This window comes from Mesocricetus auratus, unplaced genomic scaffold (genome assembly GCF_017639785.1).
Source record: "Mesocricetus auratus isolate SY011 unplaced genomic scaffold, BCM_Maur_2.0 Super-Scaffold_2245, whole genome shotgun sequence".
Taxonomy (NCBI): Eukaryota; Metazoa; Chordata; class Mammalia; order Rodentia; family Cricetidae; genus Mesocricetus; species Mesocricetus auratus.
Genome location: NW_024429180.1, coordinates 3,891,485 through 3,918,424, shown reverse-complemented (window position 1 = coordinate 3,918,424; position 26,940 = coordinate 3,891,485). Strand labels below are relative to the sequence as shown.

At 47.0% G+C, this 26,940-nt stretch overlaps 1 protein-coding gene and 1 long non-coding RNA gene across 8 annotated transcripts in view; one reads left to right on the top strand and one right to left on the bottom strand.

The window, feature by feature from the left end:
* Positions 1 to 26,940, top strand: part of Mbnl2 (muscleblind like splicing regulator 2) — a 164,516-nt gene that overhangs the window by 52,746 nt on the left and 84,830 nt on the right. For 5 of the 7 annotated variants that reach the window (XM_040744936.1, XM_040744901.1, XM_040744919.1 and 2 more), the window contains exon 3: positions 12,945 to 12,998. The exons of the other annotated variants lie outside the window; for them this stretch is intronic. In XM_040744936.1, the coding sequence (XP_040600870.1) occupies positions 12,945 to 12,998 (54 nt within the window). The remainder of the gene's footprint in view (positions 1 to 12,944; positions 12,999 to 26,940) is intronic. 7 annotated transcript variants of the gene reach the window in all.
* On the bottom strand, positions 1,464 to 18,846 carry LOC121140308. The gene is made up of 2 exons (XR_005877089.1): positions 18,437 to 18,846; positions 1,464 to 2,157 (listed from the first exon to the last, which is right to left on the bottom strand). It is a non-coding gene; the product is annotated as an uncharacterized LOC121140308 (long non-coding RNA).

The following is a 26,940-nucleotide window of genomic DNA, read 5'->3' as shown; positions in this document are numbered from 1 at the left end:
CATTTGTGATTTGCGGTAGTGAGAGTAAGGGCTGGTGGAAACAGCTGAGGTGTGCACCACTGCCAGCACACCACAATGTTCACTTTGCAGACCCTTTTTGCTTTTTCTTTCTTTCTTTTTTTTTTAAGATTTTAAGTCCCCAGGATTAAGTCCTGTCATGGGTACTTCGAGAAGGGGGGAATGTAGTGACCAGCCTCCCCGTTTTAGGAGCCAGGACAGGCTACCCTGTACTTGCATGAACTCGAGGCTCCTGTCCTGGTCACTAAGGTCAGATGCCCTCCTCGTGGCAAGAAGCCAATCAGAAGTTGGCTGGCAGGGCTGTGCTTTACGGCTCTGAGTGTGCTTTATGGACAGTGCACAACAGTGCAGTGTAGAGCATAGCAACCGCCCTGGGAGGGCCTATGGGCCATAACAACCAGTTGACCAATCAACACAGGGCAGGTCATCCAAGCCTAGAAGCGCACCAATCCTGACACTGTTTCAGACCCCTAGACACTCCCCTTAAGCTACCCTTTAAGATCCCTGCCTCGAGGCTGCTAGGGGTCTTTCTCTAGCCATCCGCCATGGTAGCGGGGTGAAGGACCCGAGCTAATGGGGTTAGCTCATGAAATAACTTTAATAAAATACTCTTTGTTTTTGCATCGGGGAAAAAAAAAGATTATAAGTCCCACAACAGAACACACAGCTCAAAGATACAGAAAAGAGTAGCTCAAAAAATGGCGAGGCTAGTCCTCCCAAAGCTATTTACATTTTCATTTAACATGGGATTGATCATCCTTCATTCAGACCTCCAAAGCTCATAAACTTTTAAATCGCTGACGTAATTCTACCAGGATAAGACTCTACATCCAACTTCATGGGATGAGTTAGTCAAAATTAAAAGAGGGAAAAAAAAAGGTTTAAAATCTGGGGGGTGGCCAGGCGGTGGTGGCACACGCCTTTAATCCCAGCACTCGGGAGTCAGAGGCAGGCGGATCTCTGTGAGTTCGAGGCCGGGCTGGACCGACAGCCTCCAAAACAATACAGAGAAACCCTGTAAAACCAAAAAAAAAAATCTGGGGGGTAGGGGGAGTCTGACATACTTCTAGCCTGAAGCATTTGGGCTGAAGAGTATCCAGCTGTGTATTAAACAGGATGGCACTGTCCTGTCCGTGAAGCTGCGGATAAAAGCTGTCAACGGACCATCCCTGGACCCTGCCCCCCTCATTCACAGAAAAGTCATTTTATCCTCCCCCTTCTGCTTCCTCTCATTTGGGGTTGACACCGTTCTTACTTCACAAGCTTGCTGTGAATTCTGCCTGACTCCCCACACCTAGGCCCATGGGCTATGTCCAGGGCTGGACATGTCAGAAAGCAGCAATGCTGTTTTCTGGCCCCTCGGCAAGTGTTCCTGTAGATTGTGATGACGGGCTTAAAGGGAAGCTCCTTGATGCCACAAATTAATCACGGCACTAACATAATAGTTAGTAATAATAATAATAGTATTTGAGATTTCAATGCCATTGGCTGACAGATATCTTATGAGCATCGTGGGGGTATCTGTAACTGTGAGAGGAATCTTTGCTGGCGTCGTCGCCCATAAAGGGACCACACGCTTTTTATTCCCCTTGTTGTCATGTTTGCGCATATTACTGAACCTTCCGTAGGCACGTGCTGAAACAAATTCTGCGGGTGTTGAAAAAATAGTTTGTTGAGGTGTTTGGAAGGAGAGCGGTGCATGTAAAAAACGCTTTCCTAAGAGCTATCTTAGAAAAAACCGCAGCATCGTGGTTCCAGCAGTGCGTCTGAGCCTGGTTCCGCCCTTGCCCGGCTGCAGCCAGTAGGGAAGAGTGTGCCGGGGCTGTGATCCTGTTCTCAAGGTCCCAGTTTGGTTGCGAACCGGCGTCCCGTCAGCAGTTTCCACCAAGCACAGCTTACATTCTGGAGCCCCGCTCTGCAAGTTAAGGGTGACTCCACGGAAGCCAAGCTGGACAGAACTGTTTTTACAGCCGAGAATTCATCAGCTGCCAGGGCTTGGACCTTGACCAGATTAACCCCATCTCTGTAGTGCGCACGATGCCTTCGCTCCTGGCTGCCATGTTTGGGAAATTTCTGCTCGGGTTCCTTTCCTTGTAACTCTCGGGGAATTAATCTGGGCTGTTTTGCAAATGGGAACATCTGGAAAGAAATACATGAATTAACTCTAATGTTTATTGAGACGAAGGGTTTCAGTTTTCTCAAACAGTTGAATTCAGCTTTTAAACGGGAAAAACCAAAACCAACGTTTAAAACTGTATCGCTAATTTCTGTTGGAAGTAGTCTCAGAGTACTTGGGGAAACTCTTTAGACGAACAGTTTAGAAATGCGGCTATTACCTTTCTAAATGAAAATTAGGTGATGGGCTGTGGTAAGTTCAGAGCACCAGCACCCAAGTGGAAGCCAAGCCCGTGTGTGGCCGCATGGTTCTGTAAGCCCAGCATGAGGGAGACAGAGACGGGCAGATCCCCGGGGCTCACTCGCCAGCCCACATAGCTGAACTGGCACGCTACACACACGCGCGCGCGCACACACACACACGCACGCACGCACGCACGCACGCACGTACGTCACAGGAGTGCTAGTTTCCGGGAAGACGGTGTGACTCTTTTGGTACCCCAGTCAGATTTCACGTCTCCCTGTTCTGGGCTTTTGAGTGGCTTTTCACCTCGTGGAAGGTAGCCGTCTGGTCCAGGGAGATGTGTCTGCAGCCTACGCCTGCTTCCTCTGACTGCTGTCTGGTACTGGGGCCACCAGGGTTTTCACTCCTCTCTCAGTTCATCCAGCAGGCTTCGCTTCTGGGCTCTTGTTTTTTGTTTTTTCTCCCTTTGCCCCAATGCTGTGAACAGTTTGTCCTGCCGCGCCCTTCCGCAGCTTCTCCAAAGCGTATTAGCCTATTAGTGAAGCTCTCTACCAAATTCCAAATTCCACCAGGCCCGGGATCCTCCTTCCCCTCCCTCCCCAGGCCGCCATGCTCCCTAATGCCAGCAGCAGAGGGGCCTAGACACCTTCTTGGTTGCTGGTGTCTCATCCGTCTACGCCCTCTCTTCGGTGAGAACCACGGCTGCATTGGGAGGCAGCCGGTATCTGCTGAGACCACCGAGGCCTGCCCCAGAGCCTAGGATGGCATCACGTATAATAGATGACCAATAAAAACCTGTCACAGAAGCATGCCGGCCTCTCAGATGGGTTGCCCGTACATGGTTGAATGGGGTGTGGTGCTGCCCTTTGGGTGTGTACTGTGTCCGCTGGCCCTGGAAAGCTCTACAGCACTTAGCCTGTGTACCCTGACCTGTGGCCCAGATGTAGGTAGCACAGTGGGGTTTAAAAGCAGGGCGTTCTCTGCAGGAACTTCAAGACGGGCGTGACCGTGGAAGTACAAGGCCTCACAGGAAAAAGAAAGAAAAAATGGAGAAACCATTTGCCTTTCCCTGCCTTTCAGTTCCTTCTGAGATGAAAGAAAAAGGTCCCATTATTTGATGGGATACTCGAAATAAGCTACCTGATGCATATGAGTTTCAGAACGAAAACAGTGAGAAGTTTCTTAAAACCATACCAAACTATGTAATTGACTTTGACCTGAAACTCAAGTGCTTTAATTGCTGCTGGCTTGTTAAATCGAAGCTAATTATTTGCAATAATTACTTGGATATTTTGTAAACTGTGTGTCTAGTTTTGACCTGATTTACAAGTACAATCTCAGACATTTTTAAATTTTTCAGTAGTAATCGTTGTAGCCATACAGTGCCGGCTATGGGCCAGTTACTTTTGTTCTATCTAATAACCTTGCTAGATAAATATGTTAGATCAGTGTGGTGCATGTGGATATAGGCTCAAAAACCTAAATATTTCATTTGTGACCAACAAACTTCTAAATGGTGGAGAAAGGACCTGATCTCAGGTCAGAGTGACCCCAAAATCGATATTGATGAATACTGTCCATTCTTTCAAATCTCAGCTCCCCTTGTGGAATACACTGTTGTAATCAATTTTAGAATTCCTGCTATCTTGGCAATAGTCATATGTATTAAGTTTTAGTACATTGAAAATTTTAACATGGAAACCCCCAGGAATGAACATGTTTATATACTAGAATTTTTAAAACTTAAACAAGAGAGAAATCATAGGGATAAAGCAAGCTAGATGAAGTATTTGTTTTACTTTGTTTTATTGTTGATTTTTTTTTTTAATTTAAGACAGGGCTTCTGACCATGTAGCACCGGCTGGTCTAGAACTTGCTCTGTAGACCAGGCTGGCCTAGAACTCACAGAGATCTGCCTGCCTCTGCCTCCCAAAGGCTGGAATTAAAGACTTGCACACCCATGCCCGGTATTACGGTTTTCCCTCATGTTATGCCAATATTATATGACCACTCACTAAGATTGCTGTCACAATGATGATTTTGGCTTAGGGTGATTTTGGCTTAGGGTGGCACTGTGCCTGTAGCTCATGTGATTCTAGAAGAAATAAAGTCAACCGTTTATTATGAGAAGTTGTTAGTCCCGGCAGCCTGGATCCGCAGCCGCCTCAACCCCCAAGAAACACACACACACTGTGTTAGTTATAACCGTTGGCCAGGGGCTAACTCTGTCTTAATTATTAATCCATTTCTGTCAATCTGTGTATCGCCACCAGGCTGTGGCTTACTCTGTTATGCCCCGCATGGTGTCGCTCCTTTGGAAACATGACCACTTAGTCTGGTGGTCTCCCTCTGCCTACCTTTCCCAGAATTCTCCTCGTCTCCTAGACACGGCTATCTTGCTGCCTGGCCAGTCAGTGTTTTATCCATCAACCAATAAGAGAGACATATACACAGAAGGACATCCCCCATCAGCCGTTAGCGTCGTGGGGTTCAGCACAAGTACACGCTTTAGGGATCCCACGAGTCATTGATTGCACTTTCATATATATAGTAAGTTCACGTTCCCTTCGCCTGGTTTCCGTGCAGCTGGACAGGCCAGCGATGCACCTGTGCTCACCTCCTCCCTGCCTCCCTCCCCATCGAATGTCACTTAATCCTGGAAGTCGGTGCTGTAGCATGACCCCAGGGTCCCTCGCTGACATTCTCCACTTCACCATTTTCTTTGCTGGGTCTATTCTCGGTACCGTCTTGGTCGTGCTAGAATTTTCTGCTGCCACACTCTTCTCCCGGCCCTCTGCCCTCCCTCCTGTTTTGTTTTTTTTTTCCTGATGCCACCACCTCCATTGCTCCCTAACTGTGGGCACACGCCACCACTCAGGCACGCTGCTGCCCGCTTTGGACTCAGGCATCAACCCCCAGAGCGTGTCCACACTTGACAATTCTCACCTCTGCCAACGAATCCCAGATGTGGGTATGTGCCTTACTGTGCCCCCTGTGACAACGTGTTACTCCATACATCCGCACGGGAGTGTCCCATCGCCACCCCCAGTTCAGCAGATGTGAGTCTGGACCCTTGCCGGGCATGTGGTGGGCTCTCTCCTTTGGCACCACCTGATGGTGTCTTCCCGTGTGACTCCCTCCCTCGCCTTCTCCTGGTGGTGTCTTCCTCTGTCTCTGTTCATCCCACTCGAGTCCGTACCCAGATTTCTCCTCCATAGGACGATACCAGTCATCATATGATGTTAGCAGTCATCATATGACGTTACCAGTTATCAAATGACGTTACCAGTCATCATATGACGATACCAGTCATCATATGACAATACCAGTCATCATATGATGTTAGCAGTCATCATATGACGTTACCAGTTATCAAATGACGTTACCAGTCATCATATGACAATACCAGTCATCATATGACAATACCAGTCATCATATGATAATACCAGTCACGTCAGACTAGGGGATCTCCTTCCTCCCGTGTGGCTTCGTCATCTCGATGAGTTAAATCAAGAGCTTACTCTTTCCAAACAGTGTCACTTTCTTGGGGTCTGGGGATCAGGACTTTAACGCATATTTTAGGAGAGCACAGTTTAACCAAAACCACTCTAGCAAGCCTGGCTAGGCTTAGTGGCACCTGCCTGTCAGCCCTGGGCTCCCAGCTCTTGGGAGGCCGAGGCAGGAAGGTTGCTGCAAAGTTAAAGCCTGGCTGGAATGCATAATGAGTTCAAAGCTAGCCTGTATCACATACTCTATCTCAGAAACAAACAAACAAAGAAACAAATACTGTTATCTAATTCAGTCTAATTCCCACAGCCTGCCTTAGCCACAGGGGCAGTCAAGTAACCACAGGTTCAAATTTTTAAAGAGGAAATTGCGTATGAGCCGAACCCATGCGGACCTTTTTATCCTGTCCTTCCCTAATCCGCACAGTGTCACAAGTGTGTGCCTAGCATTTACATTCTGTGGGGTATTTTGAGTAAGCCAAGGGCGAGCATACATGATAGGTAGGGAGGATTAGAATTAACAATGACGAGAGGGTGCTTGGGAATCTGGGACTTTTAATACCCAGTGGGGGTACTGAAATCCATTCTCCATGCATACGGAGGGATGGTTCATTCATTCATTCACTCACTCACTCACTCATTCTCAATCATTAACCAGATATATAGACTGCTGTCAAACACTGTGAGTTTAGCCCTGCGTTCCACGCCTTCTGTCTACACGGTCGCCAAGCCCAGGACGAAGTTGTGAGCTTGTTTTCTCTAGGCAAGGTTTTTCCCAGACTCACTGGTCACTCCTCGGCCTTCCTTTTAAATCCTCCTCACCTCCAGGTGGGGAATCTCGCCCTGCTCCACCCTGGCCTTCCAGCGTATCCATCACGGACTGAGTCTTAGTGCTCTTGTAACCTATCTGGTGAGTTTCCACCTTTAAGGCCCTGTGGTTGCTGTTCCGTCTGCCAGGAGTCTTGACTCCTGATCCGACCTCACCCTATATGATGCTCAGAAAATTTGCTGATTGTATCTGGAAGTGTTTCTCTGTCTAACCTGGTCCCACTCATTGGTCCCCACAGCAGCTTATGTGTCTTTCTCTGTCCCACAGCCTCTTATAAAATAGCACTCTGAGGTTTAGTATTGTTTATAATTGCCTTGCCGATGGCTCAGACTTCCTACTGTGTTGAACGAAGCCTTTTCCTTGCCAGCCACTTTGGTTTTTCCCCACTAGTCGCCTGGGCTCTGCCGCGTTGTAGTCCCCAAATAACACACAAGACGCTGTATTAATTATGAAGCTGTTGGCCTTGCTTGTTTCTTACTGGCTAGCTCTGACTTAAGTATTTAACCCATCTAAATATTTCTCTTACCGGAGAAAGGGGTCCGGACATCTTACTTCTCTGGTGGGCTACATCGTGACTCCCTGTGTTTCTCCTACCCAGAGTCCTCCTGGACTCCTAGTCCCTCCTATCTTGCTTCCCTATTGGCCAACAGTGCTTTATTGACATAATCACAGGACTTCCCACATCATCTCCTCTTTTCTGTCTAAACAAAAAGAAAGGTCTTAACTTCAACATAGTCAAATTATATATTACAGAACAGCTATCAAGTAAGAACACAGTTACAATATTTTGTCTATCAACATTTAGCAAGATTTAAAGAAAATATCACCCATCCCATCCTTGTGAGTTCAAAGTTCTATATGTAGCTTATCTTTTATCATAACTAAGGAAACTATAATTATAACTATCTGCCTTCAACTCTATCAAAGACCACAGAAGGATAATATATAAACACTAGGATTGACAGAGACATCTTGCTGCCTGGGCAGTCACCTGAAGTTTCTCTGTAATGTTGGGGCATCCATCTCTCTCTGGTAAATAAATATATTGTATTCCCTATAGCTTTGGCTATCATCATTACTACTGACTAACTCTACATTTAAATGAACCTATTTCTAACATTCTGTGTTTTTCCAAGAGGCTTGTGGCTTGTCACCTCACATCTTGCTTCCCTGGGGACTACACGGCATCTCCCCCGACTCTGCTTTCTTTCTCTACCTCTGTTTGGATTTACTGCCTAGCTATATTCTGCCCTGTCATAGGCCAACACAGCTTTATTCATCAACCAATAAAAGCCACGCATATTGGCAGGGTAGAGAAGGACATCCCACATCAGCCGAGCACTCCTTACATCAAAACTTCAGCTCCAACTGATAAATTAATTTGATGATATTCAAATCTTCAACTCTGATTTCTACCTTAACTCTGGTGTCCGTTGCTTAACCCTGAGTGTCTACATAGATACCTGTGTAGGTGAAAGTTCTTATGCTTCCCTGGGGGGGGGAGGGAGGTTCTCCATTTTAGTCTGGCATCAGCTTAAATGCCACAGACCTACCCACAGACACCCTGCAGAACGTATGCCTGAGTGGCGTTTCTTCTGTTTGCCTGTTTTTCTCCACTGGGAGGTAAAGCCATGAGGCAGGAAACTCACTCTTCTCTCCCAGTACCTGGCAACTGTTGGATGCAGAAGTAAATAAAGAAATACATCCTGAAATCTAACACTTACGGCTGTTATGATAAACATGATAAACCTTTCTGGCTACGTGGTTCTCAACGTTCCCCCTAGTTTATTTTAAATACCAACACCAATGGCTCTGCATTGTGGAGCCCTTTGGTTGACATCCCAAGATGTGTGTGGATCATGTTCTGCACTTTTAGCTGCCCCAACAGGCATGATACATGGAGACCTGTCTCAAATGTCACTCAGAGGCTATTGAAACGCATGGATTGGGCCGGGTTTGTGGCTCAGCGGTAGAGGTGGGCTTGCGTAGCACGTGTGACTGTGACGCCCTACGTCTGATTCCCAGTAATATACACAGACTGGGGTGCAGAGCAGTGAGTGCCTTTTTGGACCACCGTGGGCGTCTCTACAGTTCTCAGGACTCGTTACAGAATGGGGCTGGTGTTTCACAAAGTTTCTTCAACGGTCAGTTCACAAACCCGAACCTTGACCTATGCCTTTCCCATGAAGTTAGATTTGATTCAGAAGTGATGTTTTTAAGTCTGAGGTGGTTTTTCCCAATTACCATAGTTCTCTTTTCTTTTATAGAGTCATTATCTTTAGATGGTTTTGCTTTTTTCTTTAGTGCCCTGCCTGAGCAGAAGAAAAGGCAGACAGTTCTCTGCCCACGTCAAGCTCTTATTAAATTCAGAGGCCAGGGTCTGTTGTTTTATACCTCCTGCACTGGAATGTCCCTACCATAAGCTCTCTCTTTTGTGTCCCACGTGCTGGAAGTGCTCTACTGTTTTTTAAAAATCCCTGTTAAACTCCGTCACTTGAGAGGACTTTAGATATTCCTTGGGCATTTTTTTCTGTTAGCAAGTAAGGACAGTGTGACCCATCAAACAAGCAAACTTCTGTTTTAGAATGTGAGGTGCGTCTGCACCCCTCCTTTCACTGAAGAGACCCTGGAACACGGAACGTGTCCGTGCCTGCTGGAACAAATCCCCAAGGAACCTAGGGCAGTTTGTCAGACAATGCCAACTCCACACCATGCCACCGGACACAACCCTGGAGCCGTGGAGACCAGGCTAGCTCAGTGAACTACACCCGTTTCACAATGTCCCCCATGAACTGGCCCTACTAATGCTAAGTAGTATATTGCTTCCACTTGGTTTGACTCGGTTTCTTCCAGCTCATGGCTTGCGGTGCAGCGCGCATGACTCTCTCTCAGGGCTGTCATGGCCAAGAACAGCACCGATACTCTGAGGGCAGGTCCTCCCTCCCTTTGAGTGCTGACCTTTAGGGATTAGGAAGTGGGGAGTTGGTAGGTGTTGGCCCGTTTCTTCGAAGTCACGATTAGCTAAGCCGTCCTGCCCGATACTAGGACTGTATCGACGTGACTGACAGGAGCGCTTTCTTAACAACTCGAGGCTGTATACACACACAGCGAAGATGGAGCCTTACAGCTGCTGGTCTCTAGGGGATGACAGGCCAGAAATTCATTCCAAGCCCTTAACCTAGTTAAAGCAGAAGAGTCAACTTTTGACTTTCTAAATTTTTATGGAAAATGATTATCGCCTTCCCAGAACGTTTCTTTTAAAACACAAGAATAGTGCGTGCAATTTTGGGCCTAAAGAGTGTTATTGGCGACTTGAGGCACATGAATAATGCAACGCTGGCGACATAGATGGCTCAGTGGGTCACCTGCTTCCTTGTTAGAAGAATGAGGACCCGGATTCGATTCCCAGCCCCCATGCAGTGTCAGGTGTGATGATAAGCGTGTGTAATCCTGGCCCAGGAACGTGGAGACAGGACTATTTTATTTGTTTGTTTATTTACTGGTTTTGGGACAGGCGTTTACTAGACCAACCGGCTACTCCTGTCTCATAATAAACTAATGAATGAGGCCCAAACGGTGATTGAGAAAATGGCACTTTGTGTTAACCTCAGGCTTACATACACACCACTCATGTTTGCACACACATGCATCCCCACCCAAAAGATACGTCTATCCTCCTTTTAAAACTAGGAAGCCCACTTGGTGAATAGAGTACAGGTAGGTTGTTATCGAATATCCTTCCAGGTCACGCTCAAATCTCATATGAAGGACTATCCTCTAGCGCTCCCGGCCCTTAGCAAAATCATTAGTGGCACCAGAGAGAGCCTTCCCACACCGCTGTGTGAAACTCGGCTCTGACCCAGATGCCTGGAACCTAAAATTAATCATCTGCAGACTTTGTCGGAGACCGCTAGCTCACAGAGCCCTACTTCCATTCCCGTCGGGCACCCAGCCCCTCATAGAAGCTGCAATGTCTGGAAGGCACTGGGTGGCAGCGTCCTTTGTGAGGAATTCCAGTCAAGCCAGGACGCTCTAAACGGGATGCTAGGCCAAGAACAAAGATGCCTCACGTCCTGGAGAACTTAGACACCTGTATTCCTGTACGTGTCTTGCAAACAGTCTTTTATCCCCTACTAAGTGCCAAGCACTGTATTCGGTTCCTGAACAAGAGCCAGGGGACCCTGTTCTCACGGAGTTTGCAGTTTTATGGAGAGACAATGACAGCCGCAACCCAAGATCAGGACAGGGTGAAATGGACACCGGGCTCTAAGAGTTGCTGAGCAGACACGCCAGGTGAGCCTCCGGTGACCTTGACTCTGTTTGATTCGCAAACATAAGCGAACCCTAGCACCAGCTATCCCTTCTAAGTGCCTCATCTAAAGCAAAAGGGAGCCCAGGCTCCACCAATCCAACGCGTGCAGCAACTGAATTGCTCTTTGTTCAAATAAACTCTCTAAGCTTTTACTGCCCCTCGGTTTACTTTTTAACAAAAGAAAACAACCATAACTTATTAAAGGCACCATTCATTCGTGAAATACCGTGTGTGCACAGTGTGAGCGCCCTTGAGCTGGGCGTTCGAAATCAGTTTGCTGACTCCCATGGGCCGTCTTCGTTCTATTTGGGGCAATATGCAAGCAGATGGGATACAGGTTTCCTCGCCTTTTAAAAATATGTTTGTGTTTCCCACCGGCTTTTGCAGGGAAATCCTACAGAAACAGCGTCGTTAGGGACGTCTTTATGCAGAAAAAGATGGCTAGGGTGGTGATGCCCCCAAAGTATTGCTTTGGCTGTTGAGACCCTGAGCAGGAGGAGGATGCCCAGTGAAGAGGGACTTTTCCATTTCCAGAGTGGGATGGGACAAGACGCCTAGAAGAGAGTAGGAGCCAAACATGTCGGACCTCACGTTTTCTGTGTGACACTGGGTCTTGAACGCACGGTGGCAGGCTCTGATTTGCCTTGTGGAATGCCACTCCTGCTGGGGTAGTCACAGAAGGTACTGGGGACAAAGAGTTCATGTTGGGAATCTCTGGATCTTTAAGCAGGTGGCGGTGCCCCGGGCTGGGTGGTGGTGGTGGTGCCAGATGTGTGCAGACCTACACCGTCATTTAGGGTGCACACAAGAGTTCATTTTAATGCCCTCTGCCGTGGTTTTGCAAAATTTTACATCGCACCCGGTAACTCTGTTCTCGGCGGTCTCCAGAGAGGTCATCTCCACGTTTGCTTGGAAGCCGAGTATCAGGCGGCGGAGCCCCAGCAGGACGTGGTCTTCTGTCTCGACAGACTTAAGCCTTTCGCTGATTGTCACGGTCTTCCTGCTTTCCCTTTTATCACAGACTCAGTGTACCTGTTGCAGGGGAAGTGTCTGTGGTTTTCGTGTCCTCCTTGGTCAGATCTTGAGACCATCTGGGGTAGTATAAACTCTTTCTTGAGCACGTTTTGCACACCTTAAATGCTCAGTTTATGTCTGTTTCTGGGTGTATGCATGTGCGCCCGCTTGTTTGCATGTGCTCAGTGCCTGCGGAGGCCAGAGGAGAGCACCGGACTGGAGTTGCAGGTGGCTGTGAGCTGCCCAGTGTGAATTCTGGGGACTGAGCTTAGGTTTTCTGCGAGAACAAAGAAAGGTCTTGACCCCAAGTCCGTCTCTCCAACTGCTTCCTTAGATATTTTAAACAGAAGGTTCTACTTGGCTCGTTCCCTCCCTTCCTTCCTTCTATGCAGAGCGTCTCTGTGTAGCCCTGGCTATACTGGAACTTGCTGTGTAGACCAGGCTGTTTTCAACCTCTGGGATTCTCCTCCCTCTCTCCTGAGTGCTGGGATTAATGGTGTGGGTCACCATGCTTCTACTTGATTCTTCATTTCTCATAATGAACTTCAATTTCCAATTTCAATCAGAAATAAAAACCTAGATTATGCTTATTGAATCTCAAACCCTTTTTTTCCCCGTAATTATAGCCAGGATCAAAATTCCTCCCTCAGGTCACTCCATGTTCTCACAGGTCTTCAGATGTCTGTCCTTCCAGCTCAGGTAACTTCTTCACAAATAATTGAATTCCTTTTATTTTTTCTAGAGCTTTTCATTGAGTTCATTTTGGTTTACAGATCTCTTAGAATTATTGTTTTCTCAACGTTTCAACTTTTATCACTCAAAAGAATTAATTTTACTCTTCTAAGTCAATGTTCTTTCTAAATACTTATTTTTGGCTTTTTAATTTTTTTTTTTTTTTTTGCCAAGGTGATGTTTATATTAAGAACCTGCGTTTGGTCTCGATTATCAATCCTAGAAAAGGTAAATTAATTTCCTCTTAATATTTTTAGAAATGTAATTCTATGTTTGTTGTTTGCTTTCTTTCTTTCTTTTCTTGGCCCCCTGCCCCATTCTAAGTAGAATTCATAACCCTGTCCAATCTTTACTGTGTCTACTATTTATTACTTAAGACATTTCTACTATACAAAGCAGCTTTGTCCAGACCTCGCAGACCTCGGTTAAGTAACGTTCTCACATTTGTGATAGGCTGTTTATCCCGCCTCAGTCTTACTTAATGCAGATGTTCCTAAAACATGCAAGTCATTTGGGACATTTCCGCTTTGAAGTTGCGCTATCGGTTTCTGACATATTATCATGACCATAAGAAGCTTCCATCTTTCACTTGAGAAATGCCCTCAGGTGTTTTTTGGTGAAGATTAACATTGATACTTGTACCTGACACATGACACCCAAGATGCATTTACTGTTCTGAAGGTGGAAGGTTGCATATTTACCACTCAAGCTTAAGTAATCCAAGTTCTTTATCTTCATAACAATGTATCCTGGTATCCTAGACCAGCTGGAGAGCTACAGTATTAAAATGCATTTTGATCCTACAATCTATTTCCTCATACGTGCTTTCTTCAATCTCTAACATTAACTTTTCATGGTGTGGTGCCACGTTATCCTGTGCTTAGAGTTTCCCTGCTCTCATGGTGGCTCTGCCTTACTTCAATATGAGCGTGACCTTTGGTTTAGTTTGTTCCTTGACGTGAGTAATGACAGGAGTGTTCAGCTGCTGCCTTTACAGGGGAGGGGGGGGAAGGCTTTCCCGGTGTACCTTGTTCCAATTCTGTATTTCCAACTTCATTATGTTGGCTTTTGGCTCGTGTGAGCATCCTTTCTTTGAATTTGACATTTAAAATTGGAATTGATCCTGAAATAGCACACAGTCATTAATCATGAACTCACCGTAACAGTGATGCTAGGCTACATAGCAATCATGAGGCACCTCTAGATGCTTGTTTGGGCTCTCACATCAGGACCTACAGGGTGAGTCGTTGGCCACAGTGTATCAGGTGAGAGGATTGCGCCCAAAGTCATGGAGTTTGCTGATCTGCTGGTGTTTTACATAGACTAGAAAGCATGATAACAGCCGATAGTTACATGCCACACGGTTGAGTACCCATAATTAGCAGCGGGTCCTCAAGGAAAGAGATGATACATTAACGGTAGCAGTCATCAGAAGACTGGCCTGGAAGAAAGCTTCATGGACCGGGTAGATTCTAGCTGAGATAAAAGACGGATCTTCATGCTGTGAGCTCTCTGTCAATAGGCGCCCCCAGCGCTGTTGTCGCCATTGGTCAAATCCAGAAATGGACTCTAGGACTGTTTACATCTGGTTCCCCACAGTGACTTCAGTGCACGGCCAGATTTAGCAAACACATGTTCTCATTGCAGACTCTGAAACTGCATTCATGACATATGAACCCACCGTGTGTGTTCTGTTGGATGTTCCCATTTGCCTTACAAGGTTCAAATAAAACGCATAACTGTGTTAGCTCCAAAACAGCATTTTCAAAGTCAGCATTAAAAGACAGAGAGATGGAGAGAGAGAGAGAGAGAGAGAGAGAGAGAGAGAGAGAGAGAGCGAGAGATGGAGAGAAGTCCAAGCACCTGCCCACACCCTTCAACATCTTGTTCATGTGTCAGTTCCAATTACTGCCTGTAGATCACTGGCTGCCACCATAAACAGCGCTACCCAGTCCCAACCATGAACGGTTTGAAATAACAATGGGGTCATTCATCAGGAGGGCAGGGAGAGCAGTCACCGTGAGAAAGCATGTGATATGAAGGGATGTACAGCATGTACTTAGAAAGACTCAGAAAGCATGATAGCCTCATTAGGAGGGAGGGCTCCTTGAAGCATGATAGCCTTATTAGGAGGGAAGGCTCCTTGGTCTCTGAGAAGAGGGGGGCCAGAGAGATCTGTAGCAAGATACATCTTTGCTCAGTATGAGAAGGGGGTGTATAAGCACGCCTTAAGGGCTGAAAGTTCTGGTCTCAGGAACTGCTCAAGTAGATGCCTGGGATTGATTTTTGGATTAAGTGTCTTTTTAAGTTCGTTCTACACCAGGGATATACTAGGAGACGGTCCCATGCAGAGATAATTGCTAAAGCGACCGATCCTAGCTTGGCAGTACATATTTCCTCTGGTGTCAGTGTCGAACTATTTTGGTTGCCCAGCAACCGGTAAATATCTGCGACATGCCTCAGAAAACGGTTAGTTCGCTCGTGTGAGAGTTGACTGTGCGGTTTTCCTAACACCGCACTGTTTCAGCCCCGACAAAGATTCTCATTAGATGTTGCTGTATCTCAAAATGGCGTTGAGTTGCGACCGGTGCAGTCCCGATGTTTGTTAACCATCATCCGGCTGTTCTGTTAGCCACCACCCACCCATATCAGCCGGCCACCACGAACCCATCGGGGACATGTTCGATCCAGGTAGGCAATGGTGGGAGGGCAGCAAGAGAATCCCCAGAGCTGTTAAAGATGGTTCTATCTAGATGACAGGTTTTGGATTGGTGGTCCAAGCCGAACTGTGAACCCTTCAACTTTGAAGTCCTGTGAAGATTTAGCATATGACTCACGCCAACCTCTAAGGTATAGAACAGAGTTTCGATGCATGACTTTCCATTCATGGTCTCCTAGGAAACTAGCAAAACGTATCTGGATCATTTAAGAATTTGATCTCATTTGTAAACAGTTGCTTTATTCTCCAAGAACCAAAGAGCCGTGATTTGCCATACTTCCAAATTAAACATCTGCCACGACAATCTTATTAGGCTTCCCTCGTAATAATGACTCAGAACATAAGATAAACCACGGAACCTTGTCAGAATTTACCCACACTAAATAATTGAGACACTCATTTCCGTTCCTTTGTGTGATCTCTCAAATCCAAATTGTAGTTTTAGAAAGTGATTGGTGATTGTTTTTTTTTTTTTGAGCAATTTCTTTCTCTCTGAAAGATTTAGAACTGCTCTAGGTAACTTTTTATTAGCCATCTCAAGACGTTGGTGGAACAATATAATTAATCACATTTTTTAATGAAAATGATGGCACATTAATTGGTAATTCGGGGATGAGAGTTCTTCCTAATTACTTATTAACCTTCAAATCAGATGTACACAAGGGAGAAGAACAAGATTAGTGTCTGAATATCAGGAAGTTCTTTCAAGGTGCTTTTTTATAAAAAGAATCTAATGAAACTGCCCCAACTCCACCCAGAGGAACCTTTTTTTTTTTAACATTAGAAGCTAAGTGACATGATGCTTAATGTATTAACTGGCTATAGAAGGTTGCATGTACCTATTTTTGGCCTGTTAGTGATTCACCGTTTAATAGAATTACGGTTGAATAAGATGATAGAAATGACGCTATCTCAAAAGGGTTTCTTTTACCATTTAAATTTGCAGATAGTTGCAAAGAGTTCTGTTAAGAGGAGCAAGAGCTATTTTTAGCCGTGTTTGGTCTATTTGGGAGTCTTAACTCACATGCCAGAAAACGAAGGAAGCGAAGCCTGCAGACAAGCTCTAGACCTTTGGTCTGAAATGATGTATGAAGGCACAGAGCTGAAAAGGTTAACTGGATAAGCTGTGACGTGAACCCAGCTCACGGCCGTTGAAACAGTGGATGCATCTAATTGGTTGGACGTAAACTGAATGAAGAGACAGATAAGTGGATTTCAGAGGACAAGGGTCCAATTCCATTTTCTCTGATGGAAAAAGGAACTCCCCCCACCCCCATCCTGGGGCTCTGCTGCTTCTGCGCTGCTGCTCTGTTGAATACGAGTTATTTGAAGGTCAGGGTTGCCTTTTTTACGCCTTCCGCAGATTCATTTTCTGCCTGAGCCTTATCTTAGGGGGAGGCCCTTTGCCCTGATGACTTTCGGAGCCCTTACCCGGTGTCTTCATGATCTAGTGGGGATTTATTGAGGGCCTGATGTGTGCCAAGTCCTGTCTATGGATAACAGGCACAGCAGGGAGGACACCTCAAGCTGCAGACAGCCTGACCAAGGGGTCGAGATGAGCATTAAGTGACTGTCAGACAGGGTGATGGGTGCTGGGGGGATATCGGTGAGAAGGGAAGGTTCTAGAGAGGTCCGTGGTTGGGGGATAGAGAACTGACTCCAGGGTAGGGAAATCAGGGGGAGACGTCTCGTCTCGCTGGACTTGACTAGAAGGGTGTGGGGTAGGAATGGACTCAAGGGCCATGTGGGAACTCTGTGAGGTCACTTGTCCTCAGCCACCCCACTTTTTGTCCCCGGCATCTTCATCCCACCATCCACTTGAAGAGCCATGCTGGGGAGGACCGCCCTGGGGCCATTGTGCAGTGGTACGGAATGGGACACTCCTGTGTGGTTCACAGAGGAGGCAGAGCCTCTATCCCTGCCGTGGGATTTGCCTCCCAATTCCCAGAAACTGTAGCTCTGTGTGCCTTTCCCTAGAAGCTGTGCTACTAAAAACCACGTGCAAAGAAAATGATAAACTGTTTAGGGTTGCAGTAAGGAATGGATGAGTGAGTGAGTGAATGAATGAATGAATGAATGAGCAGTGAGACAGTTAATCATGCAGGTAAATAAATAAGATCGTTCTTGAAAGGAGAGAACAGGCAAAGAAAGGAGTGATAGTTCCGGCTGTCTTTTTACCGAGTAGATATTAGATGTAGCAGGCTTTGTATTCCATGTAATTCTTCAAGTAATTCTGGAAGGTGGTGGATTAAACCAAACCAAACCAAACTAAACCAAACTAAACCAAACTAAAGCAGCAACAACCAAACTGTCAGCTCTGTGAATGGTAGTCACAGGTGGGGAATTATGGTGGTTTGATTAGGAATGCCCCCATGGGCATTCACATATTTAAACGCTTAGTCATCAGAGAGTGGTCCTACTTGGCAAAGATGAGGAGGTGTGGTCTTGTGGGGGGGGGTGTCACTGGGGTTGGGCTGTGGGATTTCAAATTCTCAGGTCAGGCCCAGTGTCTCTCTCTCTCTCTCCCCCTCTCTTCCCGATGCCTGTGGATCCACATGTAGACTCTCAGCTCCCTCTCCAGCACCATGTCTGCCTGTATGCCGCCGTGTTTCCCGCCATGTTTCCCGCCATGCTTCCCGCCATGTTTCTCGCCATGTTTCCTGTCATGATCATCATGGACTAAACACTCGTAATCTGGCCCCAATCAAATGCTCTCTTTTATAGGAGTGGCCCTGGTCATGGTGTCTCTTCCCAGCAATAGAATACTAAGGCAGGGCTTAGACTCAGTAACTGTTTCCTGAGTTAATGAATGAATCTATATCTTGGAGTGTGTCTCTCCCAACCCCCTTTTACTCCTCCCCTAAAACAGAAGTTCCTCAAGGGCAGTCACCTGGATTGCAGGCTGCCGGGAGATCAGAACTAAGGACGCCTTAAGCCCTTACCTTACCTGAAAGTCGACAAAATGGAGGTCTGACGCGGTCCAGAGCATGATGCAAAGCCCCGCACAAATCAAGGTGATTCTGACTTGACGACAAGTCAGCTCCTGCTCTCTTCCTATCCGTGGGACACCAAGTTGGCCATCTCCTTCTTCACACGGCCGCTCTCTTAAGTTCACTCTGCTGTCCGGAAGTGATTTCTTCTCTCTGGAACTCACCGACAAGGCTCCTTCTGTTCACAGGACAGCAGTGTGTTCCAGGAAGTTTCATCATGCCCCCTGTATAGTGGGGAGGGATGAGTGTGTGTTATTCCCCCTGCTTGTGCCAAAAGAGGCAGGGCGGAGTTGCATGCCCCTTGCCGTGGCAGCACAGAGATGATGGAGTTTATTCTCCATGACACGAACTCATGCTCACAGACACAGGAGAGCTGACCCTCAAGGTTGCCCAAGGTCTTTCTGAGAAGCTAATGTAGATGCCCTGTAATCCTGTAACGTCGAATGGCAACAGTAAGGCAAAGAACTTGCAGTGTGTCTGCATGGTTTTGGGGGGAAAGCATTGGGGGGAGAGGGGAGACTACAGTTCTCATCCTGAGAAATGATAGGCCAGCATTGAGAAGCCAGGTGATCATTCCAATGATTCAGGTGATTTCAGGTTTCACCAAGTGTAGCCATAGGCAGCTTGGGTCCCTAATAGTACTACGTTTTAGTTACTTTTATTAAAAAGAGACGCTGACTTATTGCCTAGCAGTGTCTTTTCTCTGCTTTCCTACAAACTGAATAAAAACATGAAGACCCTTATTACTCAGTGTCAGAGGGATTTTTAACAGCTTCGTATGGAATTGTGGACTTAACACATTCCTGGGAGTAGGAACTAAGTTTGTACTACTAGAAGAATCTGTATGCCCGTCCCACCAGCAAATGTTCTTAGTGCTGAATTCATCCCTCTCCCTTCTAGAGAGAGGTATTCCAGAGAAGCCCTCGTGTATGCTCACAGAGAGGCACCGTTTGGGTGCTCGCGCGATGGTATTGCTGACTTGCTGACATTGAGAGGTGGGGACGGTTACAGAGCTGACCAACAAGGGGAGGACACAGGGGACACAGAGGAAGCAGGGCTCATCAGTGCTGCGGCAGCTCAAGTGTTTCTGGTTTCACATGTCATACAGCAAACGTATGCTTATGTGGCCAGGAAAAAAGAAATGCCAACACATACTTATTTAGAAGGAATGAACTGTTTGCTGCGATGCGTTACGCACTATCATCTGCTTCTTACTTAGAATACAAAAAAAAAAGTGGGTAGCTCTAGCTACAGAGTTACTTATAATAGCCGCGACTATATATGTCACTAGCGGACCACCCAACAATTACACAGCTTTTCATCGCGCGACTTAGGTAAATAAGCAAGCCTTTCCCCTCCTGTCCCAGAACGTACACTGGCTCACACACAGTGAGAGGCCCCGGCTCCTCATGCGCCATCCCTCTGCCGTCCTTTAGACCGTAGGGTACTTACTCCCTTATTGCTGGAGGTTGGAAAGCCAGGCTCTAGTGAGATGGCCGCTTGTACAACCGTGACCGCACTGTAAAAGGGGGGAAGAAAGGGAGACTGCGTTTAGTAAGCCACCAGCTCTCCCTTCTCCCAGAGCCACAAGTAGAGAACAGAGGGGCCCGTGACATTTTGTCCTAAGGTGATAATGAAGCAGGGTGTCACGGGAGGACTTGAGTTCGTCAGTTTTCTTTACATCTCTTCCGGTGGTTGGGGGAGATTATGACTGAGTCTCACGCCTTCACCCTCCTGTGCTCCTGTCTGGCTTAGAACAGCGCAGCTCTCGTACAGCCCATCGGGCCTTCCAACTGAGCCCTGCAACCCTGAATTTCCCTCCCGCTTATGTTCACATCTTGGCTCATGCCTCCACGTTAACCACTGTTGGGATGCTCCAAAACCTGGCTGGTCAGCGTGATCCGGTTATAACCCGTAATGTTGGAGCTGGGCAATGTCATATCATTTAGTTATGTGTGTCTAGGATGATAGAGCATCCCTCTATGTGGAATGGGTTCCCAAAATCCATTCGTGTTCTAGTGATAAACACTGATCCACTTACCAGAGGCTCCATAGATTGCCCAGGCCTCCTAACTGACACCCACGTTCAGGGGACCTGGGTTGGTCCTATGCTGGTTTCCCAGCTGCCAGTCTGGGGCCCATGAGCTCCCCCTTGTTCAGATCAGCTGTCTCTGTGGGTTTCCCCAGCCTGGTCTTGACCCCTTTGCTCATCACTCCTCCCTCTCTACAACTGGGTTCCAGGAGTTCAGTTCAGTGTTTACCTGTGGTGTCTGCCTCTGCTTCCATCAGCCACTGGATGGAGGCTTTAGGATGGCATATAAGTTAGTCATCAATCTCATTATTGGGGAAGGGCATCCAAGCCATAAACAAGGCTCAGTTTTGTTAGGTTTTCCTCTTATTTCTTCTGTTCAGTCAGATGAGGAGGGGAGACAGTTCTAGAAAAATACCCCAAGGTTTCTGTAACACAGAGGAACCGAAGGCCAAGGAAGTGATTTCCTCTGAGGGTGTGATCCTGGAGTGTGGCTGGGTAGCAAACTCCTCAGAGGCCTTTGAGCAGGAGAAGCCCTGTCATGTGTGCTGTACGGCATCACTCACAGACCGGCTCCAGGCGGAAAGGCTTCTCCGCCGTTCATGGGGAACTGGAGCGTGGCCCCAGCATGGCGGCCTCCTGAAAAGCGCCGTTCATTCAGTCTTTATAAACGACTTCGTGAGGTCGTACCCTCTTTGTAGGTGCTTCGTTTATTCTCCCTGCTGCTTGGTGGAGCAGGGTTTGAACCTTAGAACTCCATTCCCATTACGATGCAGGCAAACACTTCTGTTCCCCACAGCAGCTAGGAAAAAACAAACAAACAAACAAAAAAAACACCAGACACATGCTTGTGGTCTTTGCCCCCTTCCCCAGCGCAGACTCTGTTGTTGTCAGGAACAGAACTGAGAGACAGGATGAGGGTGCCCCGGGGAATGGCCACAGGCGGAGCTGAGCTTCAGAGGTCAGAGAAAAGCAGCAGATAAGACGTTAAGCAAGGGCCAGGCCAGGACCCTTCACTGGCCTGCCATCAGCATTTATGGAGATTCCGCGAAAAATTCTTACGTTGTCACTTCCGTAGCTGAGCGGAGAGGTCCAGAGACTTGGGATAACCGCAGCCGCTGGGTGGTTGAGGAGGGATTTGAACCTGGTCCTGCAGCCCACCAAATCTGGGGTCCTTGGTAACCTGCTTGGAGTGTGGCTCCAAGCTTGAGTCAAGCCGGGGTGATTGCACTGGGTGGCGAGCCTCGGTTAAGATAGTGAGGTAGGGGAGTCTCCTCAAGCAGACATTTCCTAACTATCCGTGGACGAGAGCTGGCAAATTCGGGTGACGGTCGTCATGAGACAGGTACCAGCTCCCCCAAGAAAATGCCAACAAGTACAGGGCTCCGAAAACTGGGCAGGCCAAGGTTTTCCCCTAAGTAGAGGCCAGAAGGCAGTTGACACCATGGGGGAAACTAAGAGGGAGCCAAGGTCAAACACAGCCAGGCAGAGGACACACAACCCAACCTCAGAAGCCAGGCACAGCACAGCCAGGCAGCGGACACACAGCCCAACCTCAGAACCCAGGCACAGCACAGCCAGCCGGCTGTTAGCTCATTCTAGCCTGCTTCGGATGCTGCCATGACGTCTTAGATCATGTCAAATTTATTAGAAATATATTACGTTCCAGGAAATGCTGGAACCCTGAAGGACGGTGAGGTATTTGCTCTCCCAGGCATCAGCCACCGCTGAGGCTGCAGAACTCATGCTCTGTTTCTCAGTGGCTTCCGTGGGTTATTGTTTCCCACTGAACTCTTGCCTTGCATAAACAAACAGAAAAATAATAATAGCTTATACTCCCACTGAACATTATAGGGAAGCACAGACTTCCAGCTAATGAGGTTTGGAGACAACATAGCAATTCTGATATCCTGTCAAGCTTGTTAAATTGCGATTCTACCAGGATTTTACATGGAGACAGAATTGGCACATCCCGGGATACAAATTAGGCATAACTGCATATGCATCAACTCCTTCGGGTCACTGGGATACGATTTAATGCCACAATTGAATAAACGGTACTGTTGCGACCTGAAAAGCCTCGGGAAGTGACTGGGGAAGTTGAGGCCATTGTGTGAGTGTCATAATAGTGTCTCTTCACGCTACAAGCCCACATCCAACGTTCTGTGATTTCAGAATTGCTGATGGTATCGACCATTGACTGAGCAGGGGTTTTCAGTTTTAAAAAGGTTCTCTGGCTAATTTTGCTGGAGAGTGGTTTAGGGAAGAAAGATTTGACATATATTTTATGCACATATTTTTAGTTATTTAGTTAAATAAAAATGTTTCATTTAGTGTGTGTGTATTTGTGAGTGTGTGTATGAATGTGTGAGTGTGTGAATGTGTATAGGAGTGTGTGAATGTATGGGTGTGAGTGTGTGATGTGTGATATGTGTGAGTGTGTATGAGTGTGAGTGTGTGTGAATATGTGAGTGTGAATATGTGAGTGTGTGTGAGTGTGTATATGAGTATGAGTGTGTGAATGTGTGAGTGTGTGTGAGTGTGAGTGAGTGTGTGATGTGTGTAATGTGTGTATGAGTGTGAGTGTTTGTGAATGTGTGAGTGTGAGTGTGTTTGAGTGAGTGTGAGCGTGTGTGAGTGTGTGTATGAGTGTGAGTGTGTGTGGATGTGTGAGTGTGGATGTGTGTGAATGTGTGAGTGTGTAGATGTGTGTGAGTGTGTTTGAGTGTGAGTATGTGTGCATGTGTGTATGAGTGTGAGGGTGAAATGTGAGTGTGTGAGTGTGTATATGAGTGTGAGTGTGTGAAGATGTGTGAGTGTGTGAATGTGTGTGAGTGTTTGTGTGTGAGTGTGTGCAAGTGAGTGTGTGAATGTGTGAGTGTGAGTGTGTGATATGTGTGAGTGTGTGAGTGTGAATGTGTGTGAATGTGTGTATGAGTGTGAGTGTGAAGATGTGTGAGTGTGTGTATGAGTGTGAGTGTGTGAAGATGTGTGAGTGTGTGAATGTGTATATGTGTGTATGAGTGTGAGTGTGTGATGTGTGTGTGAGAATGTGTGAGTGTGTGTATGAGTGTGAGGGTAAATGTGTGTGAGTGTGTGAGAGTGTGTGAATGTGAGTGTGAATATGTGAGTATGTGTGAGTGTGTATATGAGTGTGAGTGTGTGTATGAGTGTGAGTGTGTGTGAGTGTGTATATGAGTGTGAGTGTGTGAAGATGTGTGAGTGTGTGAATGTGTGTGAATGTGTGTGTGTGTATGAGGGTGCACATGTTTATGTGCTGTGAAGGTCAAACAGGAACTGGGGGAGTCAGTAGTTTCGTATATGGGTCCCAAGGTTGAACTCAGTTGGCCACACCTCACCCAGTGCCTTCACCTCGGGGCCACAGCTGTACCCTCCACAATGTAAACTCATGCTTCAGTCACACAGTTGTTGCACAGACAAAATGATGTTCTAGAAATGCCTACAAATACAACATAGCACCAGATAGCATTAAAATGATATGCTCTGTCGCCCGTCTCTCAGAGACCCGCCTCTGGGAAGAGAACAGTGGAAGGAAATCAACTTTGTTTCACTTGGCTGCCTTCTGTCTGACTTACGTGTTGATCCCACCTAAGGCTTCGTGGGAAATCTCAACCTCCTGTGGTCCATTGGGCCTTCTTCCCACATTCTTCCTTCTTTTAATTACCATTTCCTGTCCTGAAAGCGAGGAAATGTTCATGATGACCTTCTCAGAACTGTCAAAAAGATAACCTTCTGTTTAACTTCCTGTCTCCCATTCATCAGCAGTTCTGCCTACATTCTTTTGTTGAAGCTAATGCTACTAGTTAAGGCGTATTTTTGCACGAATTACTCTTGTTCTCAAATTCCCTCTCTACTACTCTAATGTGTAATTAGGCAGTTGCTGTGATAGGAGTGTTTCCTCCTTAAGTGAGTGCAATCCACGGCTGGGGAGTGAGAGTGGGATCTAAGGATGTACACACATATAGGAGAAATCAGCCAACACATTGGTCCCCGAAGCTCAGTCCACGCTGGGTTGGTGTAAGTGTAGACTAACGGCTGGAAGCCTCGCTCACTACTTTAAGACCCAAAGTCTCTGGCCCTCGCGTGTTCTTCCGGTAGCTTTCACATGGAAAGTTCAATGCCTTCGACTCAGGTAAGAATTAAAATTCCCGTGGGACCGGAACAGGAAGAGAGGGGGAAATGGGAAAACCAGGGTTAGAAGAGGAGCATAAAAAATGAAGGAACTGCTATGTTCCACGTGTGTGTGTGTTTGCACACCCACGTGTGCGGACAGGGAAAAGGAAACTGGTCACGAGTGACTGAGCCGCTTCTGTGGCTAGCCTGCGCCTCTTCCTCCTCCTGCTCATACACAGGAACGGTGGGGAGATGGAGGCTCTTCTCTACCGCATTAAAGCCCATTTTCCTTCCCAGTCCCCAACCTCCCTGGCCAGGGAAATCTAACAGAACAGGATCTTTCAGATAGAAAGCACCTTCAACCGTGTTTCCCGCTGCTCCCCGACTCCGCCGGTATTGACTTTGATCTGATCTCCGGTATGGATTTGATTGTCACTTGAACGTGGTCCTTTTCTGAAACCTTCATTTCCCTGGAGCTCTCTGCGGTGTTGAACTCTCTGGCCTTCGTCATCCCGCCTTACAGCCTGACTTTGGCTTCTCCTGATCCGTGTTTCCGATGGCTTCCATTATCATCACCAGGAACGAATGGAGGGCAGTCTCCCCTGCCACGGTTGTTGTAACCAGAATGGTGATGCCTCACTGTATTGCATTAGTCAGCGAGATGAGAGAGGTTGGCTCGGGGCCGCCAGTGTGAATGCCGGGATCTGAGTGGCAGTGTCTCTCCTTGGAGGTCCTCACTTAACTTGCACCATTTAAGGAAGGAAGGGAGGAACAACTATTTCTGGAGGAACTGGAAGGATTCCAAGCCTCAGCAAAGGGGAGAAGGAAATAAAAACCATGCGCTAGGTAGGAAACACTCTTCATTGGTCTCTTGGCACTCACTGGTGCCTGGTATTGGTTGGCGAGGAACTGTAAGTTCCTGTCTGGTTGGGAATTGGTTCTCCGCAGGATTCTCAGGAACTTATGAGGGTGCAACCTTGTCTGCTTATCTCTGTGCACGAGGCCTTCCTGAGGGCCCTCCTGACCCCTCAGGTCCTGTCAGTATAGCATCTCGGCATTTCTGTGCATGTTCCTGTGAGCTCCCTACCTAAATTCATAACGTTCTTAAAAGACAGCAAGGAACATAAAGATTGAATTTCTTAGCATCCAATGCATGATGTGTTTTCCATAAGAGCTTATTGACTGGGGGCTGGGAATACGCCTTAGTCAGTAAAGTGCTTGCCTCAAACGCACAAGGCAAGACCCCCCCCCCCCCCGAGCTTCGTGTCCATCACCCACATAAAAAAGGCCAGGCACAGTCATGTGTACTTACAGTCCCAGAGCAGGCCAGCTGGGCTAGCCAAATGGGTAAGTTCCAATGAGAGCCCCCCCCCCCCCGTCTCAAAACAACATGGTAGAAAGAAATAAGGAAGACGCTATTGCGACAAAGATAAACGCAAGTCTCTGCCCACTCCACCCACACAGCCAAGAACACACTCTCACACACTCTCACACATACACACCCACACACTCACAGAACACAACACACACACACTCACGCACGCACACAGAACAAACGCTTATACACACACACACACACGCACGCACGCACGCACACAGAACAAACGCTTATACACACACACGCACACACACAGAACAAACGCTTATACATACACACAAAACACACAGAACACATACACATGCAGAGAACACACACACACTCACGCACGCACACAGAACAAACGCTTATACACACACACACACACTCACGCACGCACACAGAACAAAGGCTTATACACACACACACACACACACACACACGCACGCACACGCTGACTGACTGACTGATTACTTGCTCTGCCATGCTACCTCATTGTCGAAGCCCTTCTTTTTGTTCCTCTTGGTGGACACAAGTTCAGGGCCATTTGCAAAGACACGCTTTGCCTTTCAACGTTTAACTTCCATTGATTTTTTTTTCCCTCACTCTTTATGCCAGGGACTTAAATTGATTCCAGTTGTTTAAAAGAAATGTATGTTTTTCTTCTACACATTTTTAAGGGGAAAATATTTAATGTATTTTCCCTAGACTAAACCAAAACCAGATAGTTTTCCCAGAAGTGTATGAATGGACAATGAAGTTATTACTTTGGAAGGGAAAACACCATGATATTGCATTTCAGAAAAGCTAACTGGTCTTGGGCTTGTGTGACTCCAGGTGGAAGAGAAAATCTTTAGTCAGCGACTGGAGAAGAGAGAATGAATTCAGCAGCTCTCTTGTACAGACTCGTGATAGAACAATTTCATGTAGGCGCAGCGGCG